Below are 25777 nucleotides of genomic sequence, written 5' to 3'. Positions count from 1 at the left end.
AGAAGAGTTATGTACCTTGCAAAGAGAAAGACTACATTACGGATCAGAGGTAAACATGCCGCTGTGATTTCCTGATGAAAGACAAAGAGGAATTGGCGTACGAACCCGTCCCTCTCAGTGTGCTCGCACTGCAAAGTACTCTATCCAGCAATGAGTTGGGGTTGTACTGCAGAACGGAATAATGCAGAAATCCTCAAATAAGTCTTACTAAGCTTTAGAAAAGTAGATATGAGCTTTCTGATAATAAATCTAAATAATATATTCAGATATGTGTGTATATATACAGTGAATTATTCAGCCACTAGATGTCCTAATGCAGAGCTGCAAACCCAGCATGTGCAATGGTGCACAAAAATTACAAAGCTGGGACTCAAAATACGTAGATGATCAGGTTTTAGCCTATGTACTCTCAATTCCTAGAATACTGCTGAAGAGGCTGTAAAACACAACTGAAAATGAAACTATTCACCTAAGGATTATTTATTTGCAGGCTGTGGCTAGCTGATTAATTGCCATCATATATATGTGTTACTTTTTAATACTGGTATAGCAGATGCTATGGCAACTCAGGCTGTTAGGGATTGTTTCTAAGCACCATGTGACTGGATCTAGTATTGTGTCTTGCTGCTAAATATTTTTGTTGTACTTGAGGCAGTAGGTCCTATTATTTTGTAAGATTTTACAAAGTCATATAAAGATACAGACCCGATTCTAAAGGAAATGCAACCTTGAAACCCTGATCTCATGCAGAGGAGTGAAGGATGTTGCACAAGAGGAGAAGAAAATGATAAAACTTTTCTTGGATAAAATTTGTTTCTTAAATTTTTATGTTATAAGTTGTGGAAATGCCAGACCCTCGTCTTGAAGTTGCGCTCTCCACCCGCAGAACATCCCAGCATCACGAGGTTGCCATTGCACAGAACCGCCTGCATGATGTGTGCAGTGAAAATGGGCGCTGTGAGACAGGCGTTCCATGCTTAGGAAGAACTTTTGAGGCAGACCTTGTTGCAGAGCTGGCGAAATGGTTGGACAGAACTAATATCTGGCCACTGTTTTTTATTGTTGGCCTGGCAGAGCGCATTCTTTAAAGGAGGAGGGACGAGGGACTGTGTTTGTTAAACATCAGGTGATCCAAAGCTCCTCACTAACACATCCATCTCTAGATTTTGTTCGGACGGAGCCCTGTAGAATAGCAGAGAGGCAGCTATAGGCTATCATAAACTTCAGGGCAAAGGAAAAAGAACAGGCTGAATTTCAGCTGTGTTTCTGCATATTCATGATGTCTTGTGGAATGCTACACTCATCCGTTTTCTCTGCGTGTTCGGTGCGTAAGAATGCCTTTGCTGCTCAGACCGTTAGCGGTTCATCTGCCTGTAACCTGTCTCGGAGAGGAGTACTAGATGATCAGGCAAACAATGTACAGCGTAATTTTCATGCTCTCATCTTTCAGCCCTTGATGTATAGGTTCTTCCTGAACTGGAGGTTGCTTATACAATGTATAGATTTTCATATTCACTGATGTGCTTATTGCCCGTGAATTTGGCTAATTCTTTTTGAGCCCTGCTCTTGTGTCCTCTGGGTTTGCTTTATAAAATATGTGATAAAGATCTCCACCAGTAAAAACATATCGGGCTGGAGTTAGTCTTCGGTATTGATCTAGGGCACATCTGTATGGTACAGCAAGCACGCCTGTTACATTTGGGCAATCCAAACACAGGGCTCCCTGTCAAAATGTGTTGACAATGCAAAATCAAGCCAGAACTGCTGTGAGGAAGTAGTGTCTTGAATCAAACTGTGGAAGATGGGGACCCGTAAGCACAGTGATACCATCTCATACTTCTGTGCAGCCTTGGACTGGGAACACGTATGAAGGCAGCCTTCCTGTCCTGCAGCAATTAATTTCTACCAGCATCTACAGAATGTACTTTTTGCTTGTATGCGATGGAGAGAAAAACAATGGTTTCTCCTGACACATGCACACACACCTGGGACTTCAGACCCACAGAATGCCATCTCGGTACACGCAAAGTGTTCAGAGCTACCACAGGGGGAATTTAATCCACTTCTACTTTGCTGCATGGAGAGGAGTTGTAATTAATCATTTGAGCCCTCTTTTTCTTGCGTTATGACAGCAGGGGCCATGTCTTTAGTTTGATGCCATAAAATGAAACACCCAATTCAATGGAACGCACTTTGAGGTCAAAGGCTCGTCCCTACATTATTTCTGTATATAATTAGATTGTGGGCTTGTAGGCATTGCTGAATTAAGCCAGGTAGTAGCACAACTTTCTCACAATCACAACTGTTCCAGGTGGGTTGGATCGTTTTTCAGATCCCATTTTGTGTAGGGTACTCTTGTGAGGGAAAGGGAGAGAAGGGGAAGAATAAATGTTGGAAATATACTAAAAGCAAATAGGATTATTTTTTTATTGGTGTCTGTGTCATTACGGTTGAGCCCATTCAAAGTGCTTCGCATAATTTCATTACTTATCTGTTGCTACAGTCAGGTGTTCTTGCTTATTCCTGAATTATTTACCTGTTGTACAGATGTGAATATTTGCATTAGAGCCAACTGGTAGGTGTCTAATGTTCTCTGAGATATACAGCAATGGTTTAGATGCATTTATTCTCCTTTTATCGTTATATATGTTAAGCTTAGCCATGGTACATTCTATCAGATTCCGTCTCGGGTACGTTTTTATTTGCAAGAGCTGCAAAATGAAGCAGATGTCTTCTCACCTGCTCCTGAGAGCACGGCAGCAATGACCTGTCCCAGCCTATCGTCTGGCATACAGGTGATGTGAATTCTGATTTATTGCAATTCACAGGTGGGTTACTTCAAGGTCATACATCAAATAAGAAACAAAATGTAATCACCTGGCTGCAAATTTTTATGTTGCACTTGAGAAGAGATAGAGACTGCGAGCACCTTTGCAAACTCAGCTGGAACATTCTGCTGAGTTTCCAGCGTGGAGGAGGTGATTTATTTTTATTTTTTTCTCCCCCTTCAGGCTGTAGTTGTATGGCTTATTGAAAATTATTAGGGTATTGACATATTCTAGCTAGAAAAATTTACTTCATAGCTGTAAAGTGCTGTGTGTTTACTAAGTTAATGTGTTGAAGACTGTAGAAATCTCTTTAGCAACCAGCTCAATGGCACAATACGAGAAGTAACCTGAGATGTAGAGACGTGGGGAAAAATGTGCTCAGAGTATCTGTTGGGTGAGGTGGTGGCAGAGCTGAAGACTAGAGTCGAGACGTTTGGTTACAGAGGCCGTCTGTCCTCCCAGAGGCACTGTCCTGCGCCCTGGCTGTGTGGCTCCTGTGATCAAGGCATTCAAGGAAGTTGCTTTGGTTTTCTTTGTTTCTCTCTTTGATTTCCATTTAGTATCTCTGTCAGCAACTGCATCAAACTTGAGACTTTCAGTTTCCAGTAAATCTAGAATCCCAGATGTGGAATGTGGACTCTGTCAGAAAACAAATATTGCTCACTGTGATGTTTAACCCTTGATGTGCTAGGGCGCAACGAATGCCTGCCTTGCAGCAGCTTCAGCTTCTGCATCGATTTTTCTCCATTAATCCTCTTTGGCTGGATTCCTGTCTTCTCTTTCATTCTTGCCCGCACCCTGATATCAAGAGTAGATTCTAGATTCCCTGTGACATTCCTCTCGTTAAAATGCTGTGTAAATAGTCTCTGTTCATAGAAATACAGTGGCACATTGGAGTGCCATAGCGTATGTAGAGCTTTGTTTCTGTAAGGTGCTGTACGTTATCAGTGTGCATCCGTGCTTAAAGAACATGTAATTTCATCTGTAGCTGCATTTCACCAGCTCAAACTGCTGCAGACTTCCCCCGCCCTGAGATTTTTATCTTTGTGGAATATTCAGCTTATTTCTATTTCCAAGTGCACTGATTGAAGTTACCAGCTGTTGCCCTTTTATCTACTTTTGCTCTCTTCTTCCCCATCATAATTGCATTATAAACCGAGAACTTTATATTTTTATCTAAAGCACCAAACACTGACTCATTGGCATAGGCAAAAATAGATAATTAGTTGGGCTGGAAGCCAAAGTGGCTGTATGTATGTGCTAGGAAATAGCGCTATGTTGCTGACATGCTAAGACTTTAAAGGGAGTACGCTAGATGCTCTGACATGTAAAAACTTTCTGTGTAGTTCCCGGTTCTGGTCCTCGATGGTTTGGGGGTTTTTTTAGGGATTGTTTGTTTTGGTTGGGGTGGTTTTTTGTTTGTTTCTTCATTTTTTTTTTCCCTTGGAACCCATTGAATGTGGAGAGTAACCTAAAAGGTTGTTGAAGAAAATGTATTTTTCATATATTTGCTCCCTGCTTTTGCAGCTCTGCTCTTCATTGTGAGCTGGTCTAGCAAACATGTGATGGAAAGGGAGTAAGAGATCTTCTGATGTGATGTTCTCAGATATTGATTTTTTTTTTTCTTAAAATTCTGTTTACAAATTCCTTTTGCTTTAATTATTTGTTTCCTCCTGAAAACAGTACAAAGCTAGCCTGCAGGAGGACCAAATGACAAGCCTTGTTCTTAAGTCTGTGTAACTAATCCTAGTGCATTTTTCCAGAATTTATCAGTCGGGGATTTCAAAACCTTTTGTAAGTAGTAGCTGAGTCCCCTTAAACTTGAGATACGTGCACGCTTTAGATTTTGTGAAGCTGGGGTGGAGTGACCGTAGTGCAATCAGTGAGCTGCGTAAAGCATGGATGGGAATAAACCCTGCGGTCTTGGCACCTGGTAAAAATGGGGTTTATTTCCAAATGAAATGGAGAACAAACACAGTATTTCAGGGGTATTTTGCACACTGAGGCAACATTGCAGTGTCTTGGCTGGGAATATACCGTGTTTGACTTCCACAACGATGATTCTCTCACAGCCACAATGATACAAACACGATCCGTTTGTTCTTATCTGTAGTGTTGCAGGAATCTCATGGTGAGATACGTCATTACTAGCAAATTTTGTACCTTTTTCTGTTCTATTACTGCAGGTTTTGTACCCCACTGGAAGCACTGACATGCCGGGTTTCACTGGGGCTTTTTTCCTCTCCTCTCCCCTCCCTGATGGTAAAGAAACCCACTAATTCCTGAAATTCTGTGCATTGGCTGCGTACAAGGACAGAGTTTGTGGAAGTGCTGGTGCTCTTTATGTCCAAAAGTTACTCCTTTAGCAACTTACCTTTTCTGCAAGAGGTACCTTTGTTTTCCAATGTCGTATTGATCAAAGCTATTCAGAATAGAACAGCAGCAATTTCATTTCAGCATACCAGTGATTTTTTTTGGCCTTATCATTTGCTTGGATGTGTATCATGCTTCCTTATCAAATATATAATAAAAGTATTTATATGCAATTAGATGGGGGGGGGGGGGGGGGGGGGAGGGAGAGTGAAACAGTGACACTCCTGGCAAGAAAAAGAATTTTTGATCACAGAACCATGCAGTATTAATAAAGATGGCACAAAATGTGTTTGCTTTGGGTGTGGGGGATGGCTGTTGTAGTATTTTCCTCATGTTCTTGTTAACAGTAGTACTTTTTTTTTTTTTTTAGGGGTTTGTGCCCAAATGTGTGAATTTAACCGAGTAACCTCCCAGCCCCGGAGAGCCGCAGGGACTGCAGCTGAGGGGGGAGTTGCTCTCCCCCCGGGTCCCACAGCGCGGGTCTCTGCTCCCCACTCGGCTCGAGCCGCTGCCGCCGGCCGCCGTAGCAGATGGTTTGTTGTTGTTTTTTTTTTGCTCGCTCTCCCTGCAGGGCTGCCTGCCGCGCTCTGCACCCGCACCGCCACCCCGTGCGGGGCCGGAGGGGGGGCAGATTCGGGGGGGGGGTGTTACCCGGTGCACCTGGCCGCCCCCCCCCCATCCCCCGCCGGCGGCAGAGCCCGCCCAGCGCGCGCCTAATTGGCTGCGGGGGAGGGGCGGCTCATTAGGGATGCGGGCGCGCGCCGCGGCTCGCTAGTCGGCGGTGGCCGGAGCGGAGGTGCGGAGCCCCCTGCCCGCAGCCCCTGCCCGCCCTCGCCTGGCCGAGCGTGGGGAGCCTCCGCGCACCTGAAGAGAGAGGAGGGGTGGGAGAAGGGAGGGGGACACCCCCCCCCCGCACACACCCACACAAAAAAAAAAAAAAGCGAATTCTCCGGCTTGAGCTCGACTCCGGAGGGACCGGGAGGAGATTTGCATCCCTTCTCCTTCCACCGGCCGGAGGGGAGAGGCGCGGGAGTTGCGGGGACAGCATGGGCGGAGGGGCCGCAAGGAGCGGCTGCCCCCTGCGCCTGAAGCGGCGGCTGCTGCCTCTGCTGCTGGGGCTCTGCAGCTGGACGGCCGCCCTGCGAGGTAAGCGGGCACCGCCGTGCCCCGGCCGGGCTCCCCGCGAGTAGTTTGCGGCGGGAGGGAGGGGGGTTCCCACCGGTTGCTGCCGCGCGCGACCTCCCTCCTCGCGCCCCCGTGGCGGGGGAGAGGGGCGCGCGTCGGGAGAGCCGTTACCGCCAGGGCTGAGGGAGAGCGGCCAGCGGGCACCCCCCCAAAAAAAAACCCCAGCCCCGACCCAGCCCGGGGAAGGGCGGGAGGCGACAGGATCGTGCTCTGCCGCGGGACAACGCGTCCGGAGTTGGTCTGGGGCAGGGGGGCGGGAGGCGTTGCGGTGGGAGCTGTAGCGGCGGTTCAGATCCCCGGGGCGGAGGTCAGGTACCGCCGGGGTGCTGGGCTCACAGGGAGAGCTCCTGGCAGTGCAGAGGCATCCTTGGGAATCCAGCGGGGGCTGCGTCCTTTGGACAGTGTCTTTCGGAAATATTCACGACGGTCCTAGCGACTGGTCGGGTTGTCCCAAACGATGGGGTGTGGGAGGTTCAGGGACCGCTCTGGCAGTGAGAATCTAATTACTATCAAACAGCGCGAGTGCCCGAGGCTGGATGCATGTACACGCGAGCGTGTGGATTTTTTTAATTTTTTTTATACGTGTAAGGTGGATATTTGAGATGCTCAGAGCCCCCCCCCCCCCCCTTTTTTTTTTTATTTAACTTTTTCCTGGTAAATCACTTGAGGGAAATAATCTCTTTAGGGCAAATAGCCAAAGATGTCAACAGCTCCTCATCGCCTGGCATCCCTGACGCCATGGCTGGGGTATCTGGACTCCTCAAAGTATTGAAGGGCCTGGGAAGTGTGGGGGGGGCAATCCTTGTTATGTTACCCTTCTTGGAGGAAAGTGCCTGCTGTTGATAAGACACAGTTTCCGTATTTAGAGTCTATAATAGCACGTTCATTACAAATGGCTTATTTTTACAGAACCATCTGTCAATCAGACTTTGTAGATCCTAAAAGATTGCTCTCGCTGTCGACACTGGTCTCTGTCTGCATGCCTGTTGTCTCTGTGCTTCCATTTGCTTTCGTACATACTTTATTGGTTTGGGTCTCTGCGTAGGAAGTCATCCCCAGGTAGCTAGCGGATTGTGACATCTTGCCCCGGTTCCTGAGCACCTTACCGGCCACCTCACCTGCTGTGTGCTCCCCTTCCAGTCCACGGACGGGTCTGGCGGAGGGGAGATCTGAGGGGCTTTTGTGTAATGGACAAAATACGGTCTTTTGGGGGTTCTTTGGAAAAAAACCAAACTAACCACAGAACAGGGAAATAAATGTCTAATATCTCGTGATTTTTTTTTTATATACTTTCAGCAAAAAATATCCGTGAGTGCAAAAGAATGCATGTATATTTAAATCAGCGATGCAAGGTGCCTTTTGTTTTACCCACCTGGTAGAACTCCATGGCAGTTCTTGCACTGTGTGAAGTAGGGTCAGGATCAGGCCCTGTAAGCATCTGGAATTTCACACGGCAGGTCATGCGTAGCAGGAGGACTGCTGTTGCTGTTGAGGAACAAATTTCAACTATTTAATTAAAATTTACCGTGCAGGACACTTCAAGTTCTAGACTGGAGCAGAATTGGGTTTGGACATTATTCTGGGGAAGAACAGTCTATTTTTTCATCAGTTTGGTGTCTGTGGTGTCTCAGTTGTGATGTTGCATAGTGTGTACTTCTAGCTTTGGCTTAAGCAGTGGCCTCAGTTAACAACCCGGTGAGCTCTAAGATTTTAGTTCATGAAGTTGTCTAAAAGCTGCCTCTGAAACACATTGTACTCCTGGATTCTGTTCTGAATGGAGTTTAAAGAAAAATGAAATGATTGTGGATACCCTTCATGTAGGATTTTAAATCTATTGGCATGAATATACATGTATAGCTTTGGGCTTTTATTTTACAGGAAAAAATGCATAGACCATATGGTAATTGGAAAATGAGAAGGGAGTCGCTAATATTTATTATCTCATTGATGCATCAAAACTAATTTTGGGTTGCATGTACCTGAATAAAGATGTCTATAAAATGTGAACATTAATATTCTTCTGTGTCTTGGTATTAAAGCCTGAAGCTATGTGCTACACGATGTTTATAGATCTGAGTACGCTTTGTTCTAAATAAGCATTGTTCAGGGATTTTCCTTTTCCAATAGTATGGCCCTTACTGTACGGCTTGGTAGCCACTGCATATTGCTACTGATTTTATTATGATAAAATGCTCCGCTAAGCTACATAATGGGACTCGGGTGGGTCTGTGGACAGCAAGCTGTTGAAGGAAACCTCTCCTTTTAGTCTGCAATTTTTGGGGGGGTTAAATTGTTTTTAACATAAAAAGCACTGATAACGTGCAGTCCGGAGAGCTGCATTTGTAAAGTATTATTCTGCATCTAGGAACCAAGATGACAAACCAGCCTCTGGACAGCAGAGCTCTTGGAGAAATAATGCTTGTTTTAGAAAGGTAAAAATAGCAAATTCTATTGATACTGAAGTAAATCTAGTGGTGAAGACAGGACTGGTATGCAAGTGTCCGGATTGTACCTTGTGTCTTGCATTTAATAACGTCCTTGTGCAAATTAGATGAGCCTCCATTTATTTTGTTATAAATGGGCTGATATTTCATGCGTGTAGCTGAGAATTCTGTCCGTATTTGCAAAGTACTTTGCTCAGAGCTGTGTAAGAGCTATCTCTGGTGCTTTATTTGAGGGAGTGCTGTTGATCTGCTGTGGGCAGCTCTGCTTCGGCGTTTACACTGCAGGAACAGAGCAGAGAGGTTGTCTAGGTGTCCTGATTTCTACATCCAAACGGAAGTATGTGATTTCTGTTGCTTTAGTAGACTGTCTCAAGTTCTTTTTCTCTGTTCCCCATACCCTGCTAAGAGTGAGGCTGTTTGATTATTTGTAAGTATGTTCAACAGTTTACTATCTGAAATCTGACGTGCTAGCCCCAACTGAATACACACCGTGTCAGCATATTGATTTATTTGATCTTAAAGTATGCACGTTATTAATACTTCAGCTAGGTGCAGACTTGAAATATTCGTAACAAGTGATATAGGAGTAAACAAAAATTAAGGCAGGACATGGGTGCTATAGGAATCTCTTGTATTACTGTTCAAATCACTCCAGATAACATCGTATTTTTGTTTTATTAGGATAAAGCATTCATTAAAATAACAAACCACGTGCTCTGCTTTGAACCATCCTTTCACTATCCTGTAGCATCTCGTGTAGGTTTCTCTGTCAATGTTTAGATTATTTAACTTTGTAACTGCTCAGAAAATAAACTTCCTTTACTTGTAGGTATGTTTACTAAATAGTTTATCATCTTTCTCAGATCTTCACAATGATAGAGGCTCAGTTCGCATGTGGTGTAGCGTTTCCTTTTGTTTTCGTAGGTAGAGAGCTAAGGTTTCAAAAGGGAGTAATTAATATCTCTAAAACCACAGGAAATTTGGGGGCTCTAAAGAGCAATATTTAAAAACTGGGTGCACGATGCAAAAGTCATCACATTTTGGAACTCGTAGAGCATCTACGTGTATATCTTTTTTTAAGATATATTATTGTCCAGTTTTGTTAAGGCTTTTACTTAGTCCTGATTTTTTTTTTCTGCATTTATTACTGTCTTTGTCATCTGTTGTCACATAGTTGGTGAGATAATTCAGAGAAAGAGTGGGGAAAATCCTATTGAGTATAAGGCTTTGGACATGAGTATCCTCTAGTTTTGTCTGTTACAGAACACTGTCCTTATGAGGGTTGTTTTAATTTGCGCTCTGATAATACTTGAGTATATTACTGCTTTGCACAGAGAGCATACTATGAATTTCTGGAATGTACAGAATTACAGTAAGTTTAACTTGTATTACTCAAACAAAAAGCTGAAGACCTGTACGTATGATCCTGTCCTGGAAGTGAGGTGTGCGCAGCCTCTATCGTGCACTTTCTTTCTAATGCATGCATCTCTGAAAATATTTCATTTTTGGAAAGCTGGGATAACTCTGCCCTTTAAGGTAACGTATTGCTGGGGTGGGTTTTCTTGGCTTATCCTTCATACACGTGAGCTTGTTCGTATCTGTGCTCAAGAGATGTGTCATTTCTGTCTGCTCAGATGTATAGAATAAAGCTTGATCTGTGCAGGGGTGAAATGAGCTTTCCATGCTATGAAAGAAAATTTTCCTCTTCATACAGTAAGAAGACTTGGTATCAAGATGAATTTTCACCAGTGAAGAATAGAAGCTAATCTGTTGATATTTTCACAGGGAATTACAGAAGGCAAACACAAATAGTGTGATGTATGCTAAGATGGAAGATTACTTATGGTGCGAAGGATTCCTTGGGCCACTTGATGTATCTTTTCTCTGGTTTTAATCCTGCTTTTTGGTGAAAGGTGGAGTCTGAGAGAAAGAGCAGAAAGCAGAATTTTAACACCAGAGGCTGCTGTTTCAGTTGTTTTTAGATGCTGCTGTTGTTGCAGTGAAGCAGATGGTCAGATTCATTTGTATAAAATAGAAAAATGTTTCATTTTCTATTTATACTTTTAAAGAACTTTAATTTTCATGTAGTATCATGTGGCCTTAGCTGAGAGCATGAGTATTTGGAAGTGTGGAATTTTGTATGCTCCATCGTATCTCGTTAGAAGTCATTAAGCCCCATTTTAGAGCATCTTGCAAGAAGTAGGTATTAGAAGATGCTAATGCTATGTACAAGCCTAAGTTAGCTGAATTTTGTAATTCACTTGCATAATTGTAACCGATCTCATTTTCATCTGTTTCCCCTCCCCACCCACCCTTCGGAGGCCTTTTTTTAACACTATTCAAAAGTGTTGTTAATAAAGAAGCTGTTACTGCAGGCTCTTGGCCGGCAGAGTCCAGTTACTTGCCCGATACTGTTTAGTGCCGAACGCTTTATAGGAACTTGTGTGCAGGGGATGTTGGAGGGCAATTACACTTAAATGTGATGTTCCCTAATGAGTATTCTGCTGACTGCTGCTGTAGGTATTTTTGTCTGTTTTGTTGCCTGTGTCTTTTTTGAATTTTATAAAGTTACAGACCTCAGTGAAGCCCTGATGCACTGAGTTTAATTTAGTTCTGTTCAGATTAAAAATATTTCCTTTAGGAACCCTAGCATGGTTCAAATTTATTCAGCAATTAGCTTGCTTTTGGATTATTGAAGAGGATGAATATGTGGTATCTAATTAATTTACTTACACAAGGTATTCTTTGTGCAATAGTGTGTCTGTATTGTTTTAGAACAATGACAAATTAACGTGGTTTCTCAGGCAAGAATATGTATGTGAAATTACACGCGTGCATCGCAAACAGAATTTCAGCACACAGCTATCCTTGTCTTTCTGTATTGTGCTCAAAAAAATATAAAATGTTACCGTGCATGTTTGAAATTCCTACTGTGAACGTCTCATTGGAAACCTCTGCTCAATGTGTCACAGCAAGAGAAAAATAAAAACAGGCAATGACCTTAATTTCTAGATGACAATGTTCTGGAGAGTTTCTAAAAGCCACAAACCTATTGCAAGCAATTGAAAGGAGAAGCAGTCTGGGTCTGGACTGTTCCGATGGAAAAGCAATGCAAAATGGGAAGTCCTAATGCTAATTACCCACTTTGCATCCAGCTGATGCTGGCTGGGACTAGGTTGCCATCTGAGGGGAAGCTGGCCTGGGAGGTGGCTCAGTTTAGATGCCAGATGTGCGCTCTGTGAGTCTACTGTTCCACAGAAAAACGTTTTTAGTAGAGGCTCTGCCTTGAACAGGCAGGCCAGGCAACTTTGCAAGGTAGAGATGACCTGAAGCTGTAGCATCCAGTCCACGAATGCAACAGACCAGTTTTTGTACTGTCTGGACTGCAGTCATTCCCAGTTCTGTAACCGTCACGATCAGGGGACTTAGATGTTGAAGGCTTGGCTGGGAATGGATGTACCTGGACTTTAGTCCCAGCTCCAGAGCTGACCAGTAACCTTGAAGAGAGTGACTTTGTGGTTCCCTTTTGGAGGTGATGGTTAGCTTTCCTTGCCCTGTGTACAGTACCCGTACAGTAAGGGTTTGGGTGTAATTGTAAATGGCTTCTATTATTTGAAGGTCCAATGGATGCTTCAACACTTGAAACGCTGTAATAAAAGAGCATCATTAATCTGCAGATAAAGTTTATTGAATGTGTCTAGACATAGAAGGTGTATTCAAAATGAATGGAAATAGTGTAGCCAAACTCTTTTTTGTTCTTCGTATCCATGCCTGTTTTAAAGACGCAATAGGAACAACGATAGAAAAACTTCTAAAAAATTGCTTCTGACTTTTTCCAGGAGACCTGCTTTTTGCCTTTATGCTGAATGGAGAATTAACATAATATTTAACATGCTTTGATGTCTAACTTGTGTTGAATGTCAAAAAGCTTTTTGAAAAAATCTGCTCCAGGTTGATGAGATTGTTATTTGTAGCAGGACAAACCAAAATATTTTGAATTTTGTTCTGTGCATGTTTTAGTGCTCTTTGACTCAAAGCACAGAAAACTGAAATACTGTGCAGGGTGTTCATCTCTAAATGCTTAAAAGAAGTGTTATATGGCTCACCTTCTGGCTGGATGTACTTAATTTTTTTTTTCAGTAGAAAGTGCTTTTGTGGATCTAAAACTTTTCTTGTGTGAGCATTTCTGCATGTGAAATTTAATTGCTTGAATCTTGGCAGTCAATAAACATAAAAAGAGCAAACATGAAGATTTCTTATAAATTGTGAACAGTTATTCACAAAATTGCTTCTATACTTACACCTTTCCTAATAATAAATTGCATTACAGAAAAACAAATTTGCTCTATTAATTGAATTCAACCTTTCTTATAAAACCATATCTCTCTTGCAGTTCAACAGATGTTTCTATGACTTTTATGATGACAGATTTTTCAGGTTAGCTATGTTCTAGGCCAGATTTAAAACCTCTAAAGATCTGTGGTAAGCCATTACCCTTTGAAATATTAATTTCAACTTCCAATTCAGGAGGTATTTGCTGCTGATGATATATTGTAAGGTATTTACTGCTGCTGACACATAATGCTAGTTTTCAGCTGGAACTCTTTGGTTCTTGGCTGTAAAGAACGTGGACTGTTTGGAATAAACCAGTAATTTTGGGTAGCAGTTAACAACGCTTTGCCCGTCAAAGCTATGTACTGCAGATCCGTAATGAATGTACTGGACGCACTGGAAGATACCAGGTGGTGCATATATTTAATGCACATCGCTCCTCTTCAGCATGATGTCCTCACCGAAGGCTTCCAGATAAAGTTCCCGGTGATATTATTCACATCATGTAGTTCTCAGAGCTAAGTAATTTTCAAAAAATATAGATGCATTAAAATAGCTTTCTAATTCTGGAATTTAATTATTTGTCCTGGATAATTATGCATTTTTAAGACTTTGAGACTCCTTATATGGTTCATAGGCAAATGATCAGTAATTTCCCTTTTAAAAATGAGTGAAAGTAGCTGACAAGTATTCCAGTGATAAATATAGCAGTGCAAAACCCTCTTATTTACCATTGTAAACTATAGAATCCTGATAGAATCAGTAGGGTCAAATCTGTAGATCCAAAATTTAGTAACTTGGCGTATCTTAAGCTAAGATTGAGTAACGTGAGGTGAAATCCTGGACATCTGCCTTATTTTTCTGCCTGCTGCGTGCATTCTGATTTTTGTTAGGTTGGGTTTTGGGACTCGTAATCAGCTAAAAATAATGTATGATATTAGGCCTGGTATATATTATTTATTTCTGCGTGAATGCAAACATCTCAAAATTTATTGCAAAGGGCTATGCAGTAAATAGTTTTGTATAATGAAAAGTTTCCATGTCTCAACATTTAATTTTGATCAGCAGAAGTATGAAACCAGCCTTTTGAAAGGTTTTGTGAATAAAATACTGGGAAAGTCCCTGTTACTAGAACAATAAGTCATCTTGTAGCTAGGACTTTCTCGCAGAGCACGCCGAATCTGTGCGTAGGTTTGGTGAGTCTGTCTGGCAGTTGCATCTGGGGCTGAGAAACGTTGCTGTAAAATGTTTTCCTATTGCAGAAGCACAGTGGTTCCTCAAAGGAGGAAGGATTGCTCGGAGCGTTCACGCTGCTCTGTTGGAGGTACGCCAGCCTGACACTAGGAGCAAAAGGTTGGCAGTATATGCAACCCTGTATTAGTTAACACTTTTTTATAGGGAAAATGTGTTTATTCATGCATTCTTTTTCGTTGTTAGTCCAGCTTTTTAGCCTTTTTCAAAGAGAAGGCAAATTCAGTAATATTAATTTAGTTTCGAATAAATAGTGGTTGTATGTTAAGAGTGGAAACAAGTTAGTCCTTTCCAGTTGTCATTTGGTAGCATAGTTTATAGTTCTACTGAATACCCAGAGGCATTCCATTAATACTGAATTTGGCACAGTAACAGCAAAACTCCTACTCCCACTATAATATTAAAAATGTAGGACTTATTTTGTGTCAAATGAGCTAACAAAATAAAAGATGAATTTAAAGTATTTAATCTGTCAGCATCAATGAATCTAAGAGGATTATCATTCCATTACAGCTAATAGATTTTTTCCAAAGATAACTTTGCTACTTGACTTGCCTATTTCTATGAAGATTGTTACAGATCTAATTTAGACTACAGTTTAAATATTCCTGCTCTATTTTGATTGAATCTGGGAGTTAGTAATGTGGTACCTGGCTTATGCTGAGTTTGATAACTTTCCTTCAATCACTTGAATACAGGCTCTCATTCTTGCATCTTCAATTCTTCATAAAGATTGCGTAGTGTTTTCTGTTTTGAGTTGTACGAAACACGACTTAACTGTTCAAGCTTGAGAGCTGTAATTTAACAAATCACATGCCAACCTCTCCTTGCTTCCTTTCTGAGGAATTAGCAAGAGGTTGGAAAAGCAAGAGTAAAAATCAGGATTACCCTTATGATGGGTATCTTCCTACTCTGTAAAATCAGTAGAAAATTCCCATCGATGTACCCTAGTACAAGGAAAAGGCCCTGAAGGTCGGGATTCTTATCTTCTGAGTCATCATAACTTTATCTGGGTCTTGGAGTGGACAGTGATGTGTTCGGTTTCTTTGAGATAAACAGGTGTAACTTCATTTGATGCCTTAAATAGAACGGGAACACTTGTCTCTTCCTTCCACCTCCCCAGGCAAACTCTGTGGAGGAGGGAGAAGAGTACATCGTAGGCGGAGAAACTTCCTGGGTTTAGAAGAGCCTGGGCTATAGCTCTTGACTTAAGTAACTGTAATAATGCCTTCACCAAGGTCTTGAGGTTTAACAATTAGAAGTACTGTAGTAAAGGGAGAACACATGGCAATAGATATTAGTCCCAGCAGATAAATTCCCACTCTCACATTACATGCTGAATTTTTCACCAAAAGGCTATCACAAGATTTTGCAGCATACATGATATTTCACTTAAGTTGTTTGGGAAAATTAAAAACTTTGTAGTGATGCTAACCACCAGTGAGTTGTAGTGAGGCATTGTGACTGTTTGATCAGTGAAATTATCTTAGCCACATCTGGGTAGACCGATGCTCCCGTTGAATTTAGAATTTGGCAGGTCCTTAGTCCTTTCAGAAGACAGACCAGAGATACATGTAAATGAAAACTGCATCAACCTCTTACAGCTGTAATCATCTCCCAAATTAGCATTGCAGTGCTGTAGCTTATGATGTCAGGCTGAATTACATGGCTATCGAAACGCCACAGTGTACTTCAAAAACTTTTTGAATTCTGTCAAAAATTTAAGGACTTTCAGTTTCCAATATTATTTAGTGCTTTTCTCTAGCTTGGTGTTTCTAATCACCAGGGGGTTTTTGATGAATACATTAAACGCAGGAAAGGGGGCAAACGTAAGAGCAAGACCCCTTTGCAAGTCCAGCAGTGATGGAATGCCACTGTAGGAGGGGAGAAGACTAGTAAAACATCGTAAATGGTGACCACAGTGTTCTTAGCTCTCATCACCTATTGCTTTGATAAGATGGTGTCTGTAACTAACTGACATTTCTGGCTGGTTTTACCATTTCCAGCAGAACAGCTTCAGCAGTCATGAACTGATTTGTGCGTTTGTGTTTGAAATACAGCTCTGCGCTTTAGCACTTTTACCCCTTGAAGATATGAAAGTACTCGAGAGATTTCATATTTTTTCAAAGGGCATGAGCAATGTTAGTGAAAGGGGGGAGGAATGCAGAAAACTGGCTGGTCTAGCTCTCTATTTTTTGAAAGTACTGTTACTGAAATATTCTCTATAAATGTTCTCCAGCATCTTCTGGTTGAATGAAGGGAGGCAAAAGGTGAAGGGCCTTCTTTCTGCTGATCAAATGATATTACTTTCCTGAAAATGCATTGTGTAGACTATTTGCTATTTCTCTATGTCTTAGAGATTTACCTCATGTAAAAGATAAAACAAGAGTAAATGTTGTGGAGCTAAATCCAGAGTCCTGCTGCTGCCCGCTATGGTGGTGGTTAGCCAACCTGCAGCCCCCATGCATGAAACCACAGCCATTAGCAACCTGGCAGAAGTATTGTCAAGAGATTTCTGTGCAGTTGGAACATCAGTTAGTCTGCTCAGTCCTGTAGGGACAAAAGATTCGCCTGTCAGGATGGAAACCACCAGCCACCACTCCATGGGCCCGTTCTATTCAGCTGTACTGTACCCGCTGCGCTGTTGTGCACCCTGCAGCATTCCTTCATCCGCGCCCGTCACGCTTCACCTCTGAAGCAGCTTTACGCGAGCGAGTAGAAAAAGCTGCTGCTGAGAAACAGGACTTTGCCTGGTTTTGGTTCATATTTTTAACCTCTGCTTTCTTTGCAAATATACACAATAAAAATCCACAAAATGCTAACAGCTCACACAAAGGAGAGGTTTTTTTGTTTGTTTTAAAGCCCTTTGTAAGATCTATATTTAAAATGCTTTAACTATGTTTTGTAGGTGATTAAGCTATTTTTCATACTGGGTAGACAGGAAGGAACTTCATTAATCCAGGATATGTAATGGAGGTGTGGGAGTGATTGCTTCATTTTTTCAGTGCACAATACATCTGGAAATAAACAGCAAGCTGTTCTTGCTTTTTGTTTGGTGGTTCTTGTGGATTTTTTTTAAGCTGGCCAGTCACAGAATGACATGTCACGTGTCCAGCCAAAATGTTGGCTTGTACGCACAGGACACACAGTTTGCTGCCCTGTGGGTCTTTTTGCCATGTCATGCAGAAGGAAAGCAGAAATGGAAGCAATGACTTTTGACTCAGCCCTAAATGACACAGGTAGGAATAAGCTTGGATTAAAACCAGTGGGGACCCCGTGCTCTAAGTTGGCTTCTGATGGCTTTAGATGGGGCTGATCTTTGCACAAGTACTTGTGTGAGACGCATCCCACCTGAAGGGACATCTGGAAGTTTGGGAGAGCAAAAAGCTCCCCTGCTGCTAGAGTAACGTGGTGATACTTGTTCTGATTGGGACTCCAGTGTCCTGTAAGCGAGCTGTATTTCCTTGTGGTGAAGGCTCGCTGTTATGGCCTAGCTGATGATGATGCACGGTAATGCTTCTCAAGAGCTAGCCTGACCCAGCAGACTGCTTAAAATTCATGTATGGTATCAGCTGCGAAGCAATGTCTGAAACCCATAAGAGGGCTGCTATATCCTAATTTATTGCCAGTACCTCTTTTATGCCCACTGAACTATTCAGATCTTTCCGCAGTTGATTATTCTTTTCTGCAGTTATGTTGGAGGGGGAAGACAGACAGAAAAAATTCCTTTGCCACATAAGCATGTTACTAGACTGGCACGTTGCTACTTGTGAACAACCTCTTACCTCTTAAAGTAGGTGTCTCTAATAAGACGATGCAAGAGAAAAGGATTGCTTAATAAAGGGGAGTCGAGCGCATGTGGAATAAATAACTTGTCTAAATTATAAACAATAGTTCATTATGATGAGATCTGCCACAGCTAGGGCAGTTTGCTTCCATTTTTATATCATTATTTTAGCTTAGTAATGCTAAAGTGCATTCTTGAAAAAAAACTTTAAATTGGTCTAGTGAGTGTGATTTTATTTTTTGTTTTGTTTTGCTGCGAATGAACTGAAAACATTATGCTATCTTTCAAAACACTTCAACATACATTATCAAGATTTTTTCTTATTTAGCTGAGCTTTGTGAAATCATTTATTAACTATTGCAGCATGCATCATGTTCACACACCATGTTTGCTTCATGGAGTTCCTAGTAGTATCTCTGATTTTCAAATTTCCAATAGTTTCAACAAAATGTAGTTGACATCTAAAAACCTCCAGGTGGAAACATTGTTTCATGATTTGGTAGCTGCTTTTTTGTTTGTCTTCTAGTGATTTTTCTCTTGGTTTAGGCTGAAGATTTTCTTTTCCCTTGCCTCTGTGGGATTAAGTTGGATCTGAGTTTGAAAAGAGACAGCAGTTGGGTAGGGAATGAGGATGAGGAAATAAAACCTATTTAAATAAAAAAGCTTCCCTTCCTAGGAACAAACACAGAACTTGTTTTAAGCCCAAGCTGTTCTTCTTGCACTTCTGTTTATTTTAAATCTCCTAGCATTGTGGACAGCAATAGGAGAAACCTTCTTCATGGCTATTTAAAATGCTTAGTGGTTTAATAAAAACAATTCACAAAATTCTGCTCCAGCATCTGGTACCACATGTATCATAGCAATAAACCACAGCTATTATTTTTACTCTTGAGAGTGGTGTGTGCCTCAGCAGGGATGTTACAACATACTGTCTCATGTGTTAGTGAAGAAGGTTCCATTGCAATTCCTTGTCCCTGTTCTGTCTCCTTTAATTCAGAAAAAAGCGGATAGTTTCTCTGTGGTGTTGAGCCATTCCCCAGCTGGCCTTGAAATACTGATACAGAAATACTCGCGGAGTTACGTGTGTGTTGGTTTTGTGAAGGGAGTACAAGATACTAGTGAGCAAGGCTGATTTTGATCAGGACAACTAAGCATTCTGATGCTGCTATTTCTAATATATCTGTGATTTCGGTAGTAGCACTGTGACTTTGTTCAGCAGATTACAAACAGTCGCCTTTGCAACCCTTTTTGTGTAGATTACTTCGTAATATTTATTGCTGTGTAGCTGTCCACAGATAATGCATCTTGATAGTTTTTAATACATTGGAAAACAAGGGCATTTGTTTTGCTTTAGTGCATTGTCTGGCAGAACGTGCTCAAAAGCGTGGGGCGAATAGGGTTGATCAAAGGATTGTAGCCTTAATTTTTTTTGGTGAAAGTATTACATTGGCCATTGAGTGGCTTTTCAGTAAAACAGATTTGTCACTGGCAAGTGTTAATAAAGATTTAGACTGGTCTATGAATAGTCTCCTATACAGAGTACTGAGATGATGTCCTGTATTTATGAAAACAGATTTTGACCTCTAGGTTGTCATTAAACTATTTCTGCTGGACATCAGCAAATCTCTTGTGGCTATTACTGTTGTTGCAACCTATTCCACTGATTTGGCACTACAAATTTCTCAGTAACAACGTGAAGTAAATTGTTTTAATAACGAGAACACTATGACAAGGTGACTGTTGAGAGTGCCTTTTTATCATGTCAAGGATCTTTAAGACTTTAATTCAGAAAGTTAGGTAGCCCTGTTAGTGCTCCTGCTGACACACATCCTTCTGTATTCGTGCATGGCTTTTGTGGGACTGACTAGAACTCAAACATGTTTGTTTTCAAATGATATCAAGCTTCTTGGTGGATGGAAATGAAAGCTTCATTACTTAAATGTGGTCAATACCTCTCAGGTAAATTCAGGCTCTACCAAATATTTATTTCATAATTGGATGAACATAAGCAGTAATACAGAAGGGATTTCCCCTGGTTGTACAGCGAGTCGAAATTAAGAAAACCTCCAGTATTGTGTTCCAGCAGCTGGAGTACAATGCCTAACTGTGTATCTGCGCAGAATTCAGCAAGGTAATACATGCACGTTTGAAAAGCTGGGGTGTAGTAGAAATCAGCAACATGCTTTATTATTTCATTATTCTCTGTAGCGTCTATAGAAATCATCAGATTACATTTTGTAAAACATCTTTGACACCCTTCCCTTTGTGTGAGATGAGTCAATAAATCCGCAAGTTGTAATTGTCCTACTTGTGCTAGTTCTTCTCATAGGCTGGTCATCGTGAGCATGTAAGTTAAATTTAGCGTGTTTGCCTCAGTAAGAGACTCTGAGTTTATAGTCAGTATTTGCTATCCCTAATTCTGTGTCTACTTTGCATGCCTGAAGTGATAACTGAGATGCTAATGTGAGAATACACAATCTGCTTCGTCGCATAACGAAATCAGCATTTAAACTGAAATCCCGTTTAGCTTGCTCTTAGCAGATTACCGTCTTGTAACCTAAACCTCAGCACATCCAGATCTGTTCTTGCATGGCTGTTGTGGTTGATAGGCTGAGCCAACCAGTGAGACTTCAGACTACCTTCAATGGGTTGTGTAGAGCTCGTGATCACCCTTTGTGGTTTGTCTTTCTCTTAATAGATAGGGATGATCTAGACTGAACTTTAAGTGAAATGAATTATTTGTGCCTTGGCTCCTCCTTTGTTGTTCTCCCTTATTTCTTGGTATTGTAGGGCTACAGAGAATGAATCTGATGCTGCAGTAGTTGGGGCAAGCTGTACACTTGTTAGGTCAGTCCTAAATTTTCATAGAATACTAAGCAGCAAATCGTTACGTTTATAAACAAATGCATCTTCTTTCAGACTGGAATAAGCTAGGAAGCTACTGAATTAATGAAACACTGAAAATGCATGTGCTGTAGCTGTTCTCTTACTTGGTTTCTCTCTTGCACCATTACTCCTGTAGTAGATGCCCGTGAAGTACTTGACAGCCTTCATTTCGAGCACAGCAGAAATGAGGGGGGCAGTATTTCAAGTATTCACTTGTGTTCTAGTTTTGTGGGGGGTTTTGTTTGCATTTATTTTATGGAAGGAGACGTGTGAAACATTCGTGGCAGTGTATCCCACATGGCATTCGGTGGGAGGCTCAGGGGTCAGTTCCCTGGGTTAGACGTTGATGGGAAAATGGAAAGCAAGTGTCAAGTAAAAGCAATAGTCACTTATTTATAGTGGAAGGAAACACTGCGCATTGCTCATCTGTTCTAAAAGGGGGAAACAGGAAAAAACACCACTGTGTTCTTGTAGACCTGTACTTGTAATACATGAGAGAATAAAAAAAGAATCCATTTCTTATAGCCTGTAAATTGCTCCTAGCCTGCATCACACGTTGCCAAATAAAGAACAGTTGCCAGTATTATGTTTTAGTTGTGTGTCACAGCAATGACTAATGAGCAAAGGTGTGGATTTTGAATAGTACCTCCTCCTTTCCCTCGTCTTATGCTAGTTAATAATCTGGACTGTCTCATCGCTCGTTGGAATCTCCTCCTCTTTCCCCTCTCCATTTATTTGCATCTTTTAAAAATGACCTTGTTATACTTCCAAAAGACAAATTCTAGTGGGGGCAGGCTGCAATATCTGCTGGCTTTCCCATGGGCAGAGTTTTGTGGCTTCTGATTTGCTGCAGAAGAAATCTGGCTGACAAGGAAATAAAAGATGGAATTAATATACTCGGCTGCATGTAATCAAGACCTAAACCACCCCGTAACATGCATCAACAGGGCCTGCAACAATGGCTTTAAATATTTTATATCCTGCAGACAAAGGGTGCTATTTATGGTTTTACATGTAACCTAGATTATAATCTTGCCCAATATTGTAGAATACCCTCTCTGTCTTCTACTCCGTGAAATCCCAGTGTTGCCTTGGCTTACTGAAACCTTGCAAGGGAGATTGGGTTGTGCTCCCAGCTTCGCTCACCGAGATTTCTTGAGTGTTGCAAAACCTCTGTACTACACATTTCATGAGCAGATTTTCTGCTGATAATTATTCTGAGATTTCTTTGAGACATGATTATTCTGCAAATGCCTCTTCTCTTACATAAAATTACATAATAACTACTTTAAGTTGCCCTGTGAAATAGTATTTCAATTTTTTTTATGTGACTAGCATAGCAAAAAAGCAAGGTTCCATGCTGTTAAAATGTCACAACATTTGTAAATTCTGTTGGATAAGTTGCATTTCTTTATTAATAGTAATTCACACCTCAAGGTCTTTTACCTTTGCACCTAGATTTTGTCACATTGCTACCTGTTTCTCTAGAAATGAGAATCTTCTTTCAAAAAAAAAAATCCCCAAAACCAGTCCACCACTTAAAACCCAAGTGCTCACCCTCAGAGAGCGCTGAGACAGCTGGAGAATTCTCTGGGATGAAAAGGCGTTCTTCAGCCGCAGAGCCGCCGGAGCTGCACGTTCAGGGGCTCTGCGTGTGTGACTTTTGTGTCTGGTCTGGAGATGCCTTGCAGTTGCTAGGTGTCAAGGTAAACATATCCAATATATCTTTTGTTCTCTTTTGACTTATCTTAGCCCCAGAGAGCCTAATATAAATAATATTTTACCAGAAATAAATCTGTACTTGAAGGCAAGCAGAATAGATGACCTAAATAGATGCCTTTCACCTATGAATATCCATATCAGACAGTTCTTTGTATCAGTCTGGCCGTGAGAGATAAAAAATACAGAACTGTGCTGGCTTTTACAAAGTTTGAGAAATTCTTAGTAACGCTGTGAACTAATAAATTATTGCTTATCAGAAATACGAATGTCATGTCTCAATGTCTCCATTTTTAAAAGAAACTTCAAAAGAATATCTTTGTCTTATGGATTCCCTAGTTTTTCATAAAAGGCTGAAAAACACTTTTTAGAACTTTAAACTGCTGTCTTCCTTCAAATCTGTCTTGACAACTGTTTAATGGTATTATCGTCAGAAATGGACTTCACCAACGTTGGAGACATCTGAGCAATTTTAAATGACACTGGAGTTCATCTAGGCGTGCTGCCTAGAAAGTAGCTAGATTAAAGGCTAAACTCATCTTGTCTGCTGTGAGCTGCGATATATCCAGTGTAGTAAACAGGAGCGTTATAGGCCAGAAGTTGAGGAGAGTCAGATAGAAAGAAAACTATACTAAGGACTAGCAAGTTGGGTGGGGATACGTTGGTTAAGGCAATAACGTACTATCCAGAAGCATGGGTTCAATTTCCTATCAATGTTTTTCTGATCAGCGTAATTCCTGCAACTGCACAATGAGCCTCTGATTTCCTCATTTCAAGCTCTTAACTTCGTTTTTCAGCTTAAGCTTTTGGGGAAGGATTTCAGTGTTTGTGAGATGGGAAAAGAAGAAAGCATATAACTCAGTAAAATGTTACTGAAATAATTCAATCTCTTGGACAATGCCTTTAGATCTGGAGTAGGTTGTGAATAAAACGTATGATGATCAGTTGGTTGTCGAGTGGTCTTCAGAAATACGTATATGAGTAGAAGGTACTGGCAAGGGAGCAGGTGCCCATGTGCTTTCCAGTGCCGTGCCGGGCATTGATTGATTTTTTTTTTTTTTTTTTTGGTAGGCTTTTCTCTGAACTAGTTTTATTTTCAAGTGACTGTAGAAACTTTAAGCCTGGCACATTCCAGAAAGGACAATATGTGGCAAGTTTTAGGCTGTTTATTAGCTGTGCAGATGATGTATTTTTATAATAGTTTTATTTCAGAATTTTAGTAAATAGCCTTAAATCACCGAACAATTCTGCATCTGTAAGTGGATATCATTTGCTAAAAAACAAAACAAAATAATAATAAAAAAATAGAACCTGTGGAATGTTACAATTTTCCTTAAATACATTACTGTCCAAACTAACTCACTTCAGAAGTCTTTATGCTTAACTATCCTGGCACTGAATGTGCTATGGGCTTTCCCTCTGGAAGCCATCCCTGTGATCCTCCAACTGCCCCCAGACTTTATCATTCCCAGATGCCAAAACACGGTACAAGCCCATCCGTTTAACTCTTATTTTTGTCTGTTTAATGAACAGGCAGGAGACTTTGTGGTGTTCTTGCAGGTCAGGTGCTGTGGATTGCTCTTACGACTTTGCCGCTGCGAGAGCCCCTCTCTGTTCAGAAAGGTGGTGTGAAGTTTGATAATGCTTTAGGGAAGGGAATCGCTTGAAGTCTTCTTTGTGACCCAGATGCACAAGGCTCAAGCTACGGATTTTTTAATTATTTTTTTTTTTTCTTCTGTAAGGTGAAGATAGTTTAGTGCATGCGTTTTTTTTAAATGTCTCTACTGATATTGAGGATTGTGTACTGGTAAAAGTAAAGTGTGGTGTACTGATGGTTTTGTGCGAATTATATGCCTTTGCATGATCCAAAGTCACGTCTTTTGACTGCCTCGTTAGTTGCCACTGTTGATAATGTTTTCTGAGAGTTAAAAACTGGGTGTTTCCAACTGCTAAAATACAGACGAAAGCCAAATGGTCAGCTAAATGACTTTTTTTCTTTTTGTAATAAACAATCCTCTTTCAAACTTTATTAATGGTATGCGATGTCCGTCCTTGTCATAGTTCTCTTTGTCTTTCTCACACTAAATCCAAAGGATATTTGCCTTTCTCAAGGGAGGAGCACTGATCTACTCATGAGGAGGTCTGGCTTACAAAGCTTGTGAAATCCAGAGGAAATCCTTTGATTGGCAGGGAAAATTGCCACCGACTTGACTTTGCATGCTGTAGCCTCACCAGAGATTTGCTTTGATGCTGCCTTGTTTCCTGCTAATGCAAAAGCAAAAGTTGCTGCATTCCCAATTACTACTTTATCTGTTGTAAACATGGTCCCTTGGGAAGGTGCTTGCTTGGAAACGATTTACATGTTTGACAGCAGGTTCTCTTCCCTGTGTTAAAAATGTAGGGCAGTCTCTGCAAGTGATAGAGACCCTCTCTTCATTTTTCCTTCTCTTCTGTGGGTGGATAATTATATTTGCAGGCCCAAAGAAAAAATCTGCTGTCATGCAGACAATTTCCATTAATTTTGTAATAACTTAATCTGTGTCAAGGAACATAAAATGGATCAAAACCTAAATGAGAATGACTATTAAAATAATAAAATATTGGCACGCAGCTAAGCTTCAATGCATTATCATTCAGACTTGAGAAGCTGTTAAAGTTGGAATATTGTAGTTCATCTCAAAGGAACCATTTTTAGTTTAATATGTTAAATTGCATTAAAATTAAAGTATAAAAATAGCCTCTCCTAAATTATATCTGCAGCATGTGACTTCTCAGGCCTATTTACTTTTTTTTTTTTAATCCTGCTAAAGTTATGACTGAGAATGTTATAAGCTTTTCTATTATATATGTGGTGAAAACCAATTAGTCTTGCAGTGCTGGGCCTTAGAAGCCTGCTGATGTAATGTACTCAGTCATGAACAAAAGAAAGTTATTAGAATCGTTTGCAGCAGGTTGTAGAAATGTATTCAGCT

General features: G+C 41.1%; 1 protein-coding gene across 5 annotated transcripts in view; it reads left to right on the top strand.

Annotated features, from left to right (window-relative positions):
- The window catches only part of UNC5D (unc-5 netrin receptor D), a 229631-nt gene that overhangs the window by 59619 nt on the left and 144235 nt on the right, over positions 1-25777 (top strand). For 4 of the 5 annotated variants that reach the window (XM_075736591.1, XM_075736588.1, XM_075736589.1 and 1 more), the window contains exon 1: positions 5994-6347. The exons of the other annotated variant lie outside the window; for it this stretch is intronic. In XM_075736591.1, the coding sequence (XP_075592706.1) occupies positions 6248-6347 (100 nt within the window). In that variant the 5' untranslated portion in view covers positions 5994-6247. Of the gene's footprint in view, positions 1-5993; positions 6348-25777 lie in introns of those variants that run through there. 5 annotated transcript variants of the gene reach the window in all.

Source organism: Balearica regulorum, chromosome 27 (genome assembly GCF_011004875.1).
Source record: "Balearica regulorum gibbericeps isolate bBalReg1 chromosome 27, bBalReg1.pri, whole genome shotgun sequence".
Taxonomy (NCBI): domain Eukaryota; kingdom Metazoa; phylum Chordata; class Aves; order Gruiformes; family Gruidae; genus Balearica; species Balearica regulorum.
This window is presented reverse-complemented; position numbering and strand designations above follow the sequence as displayed.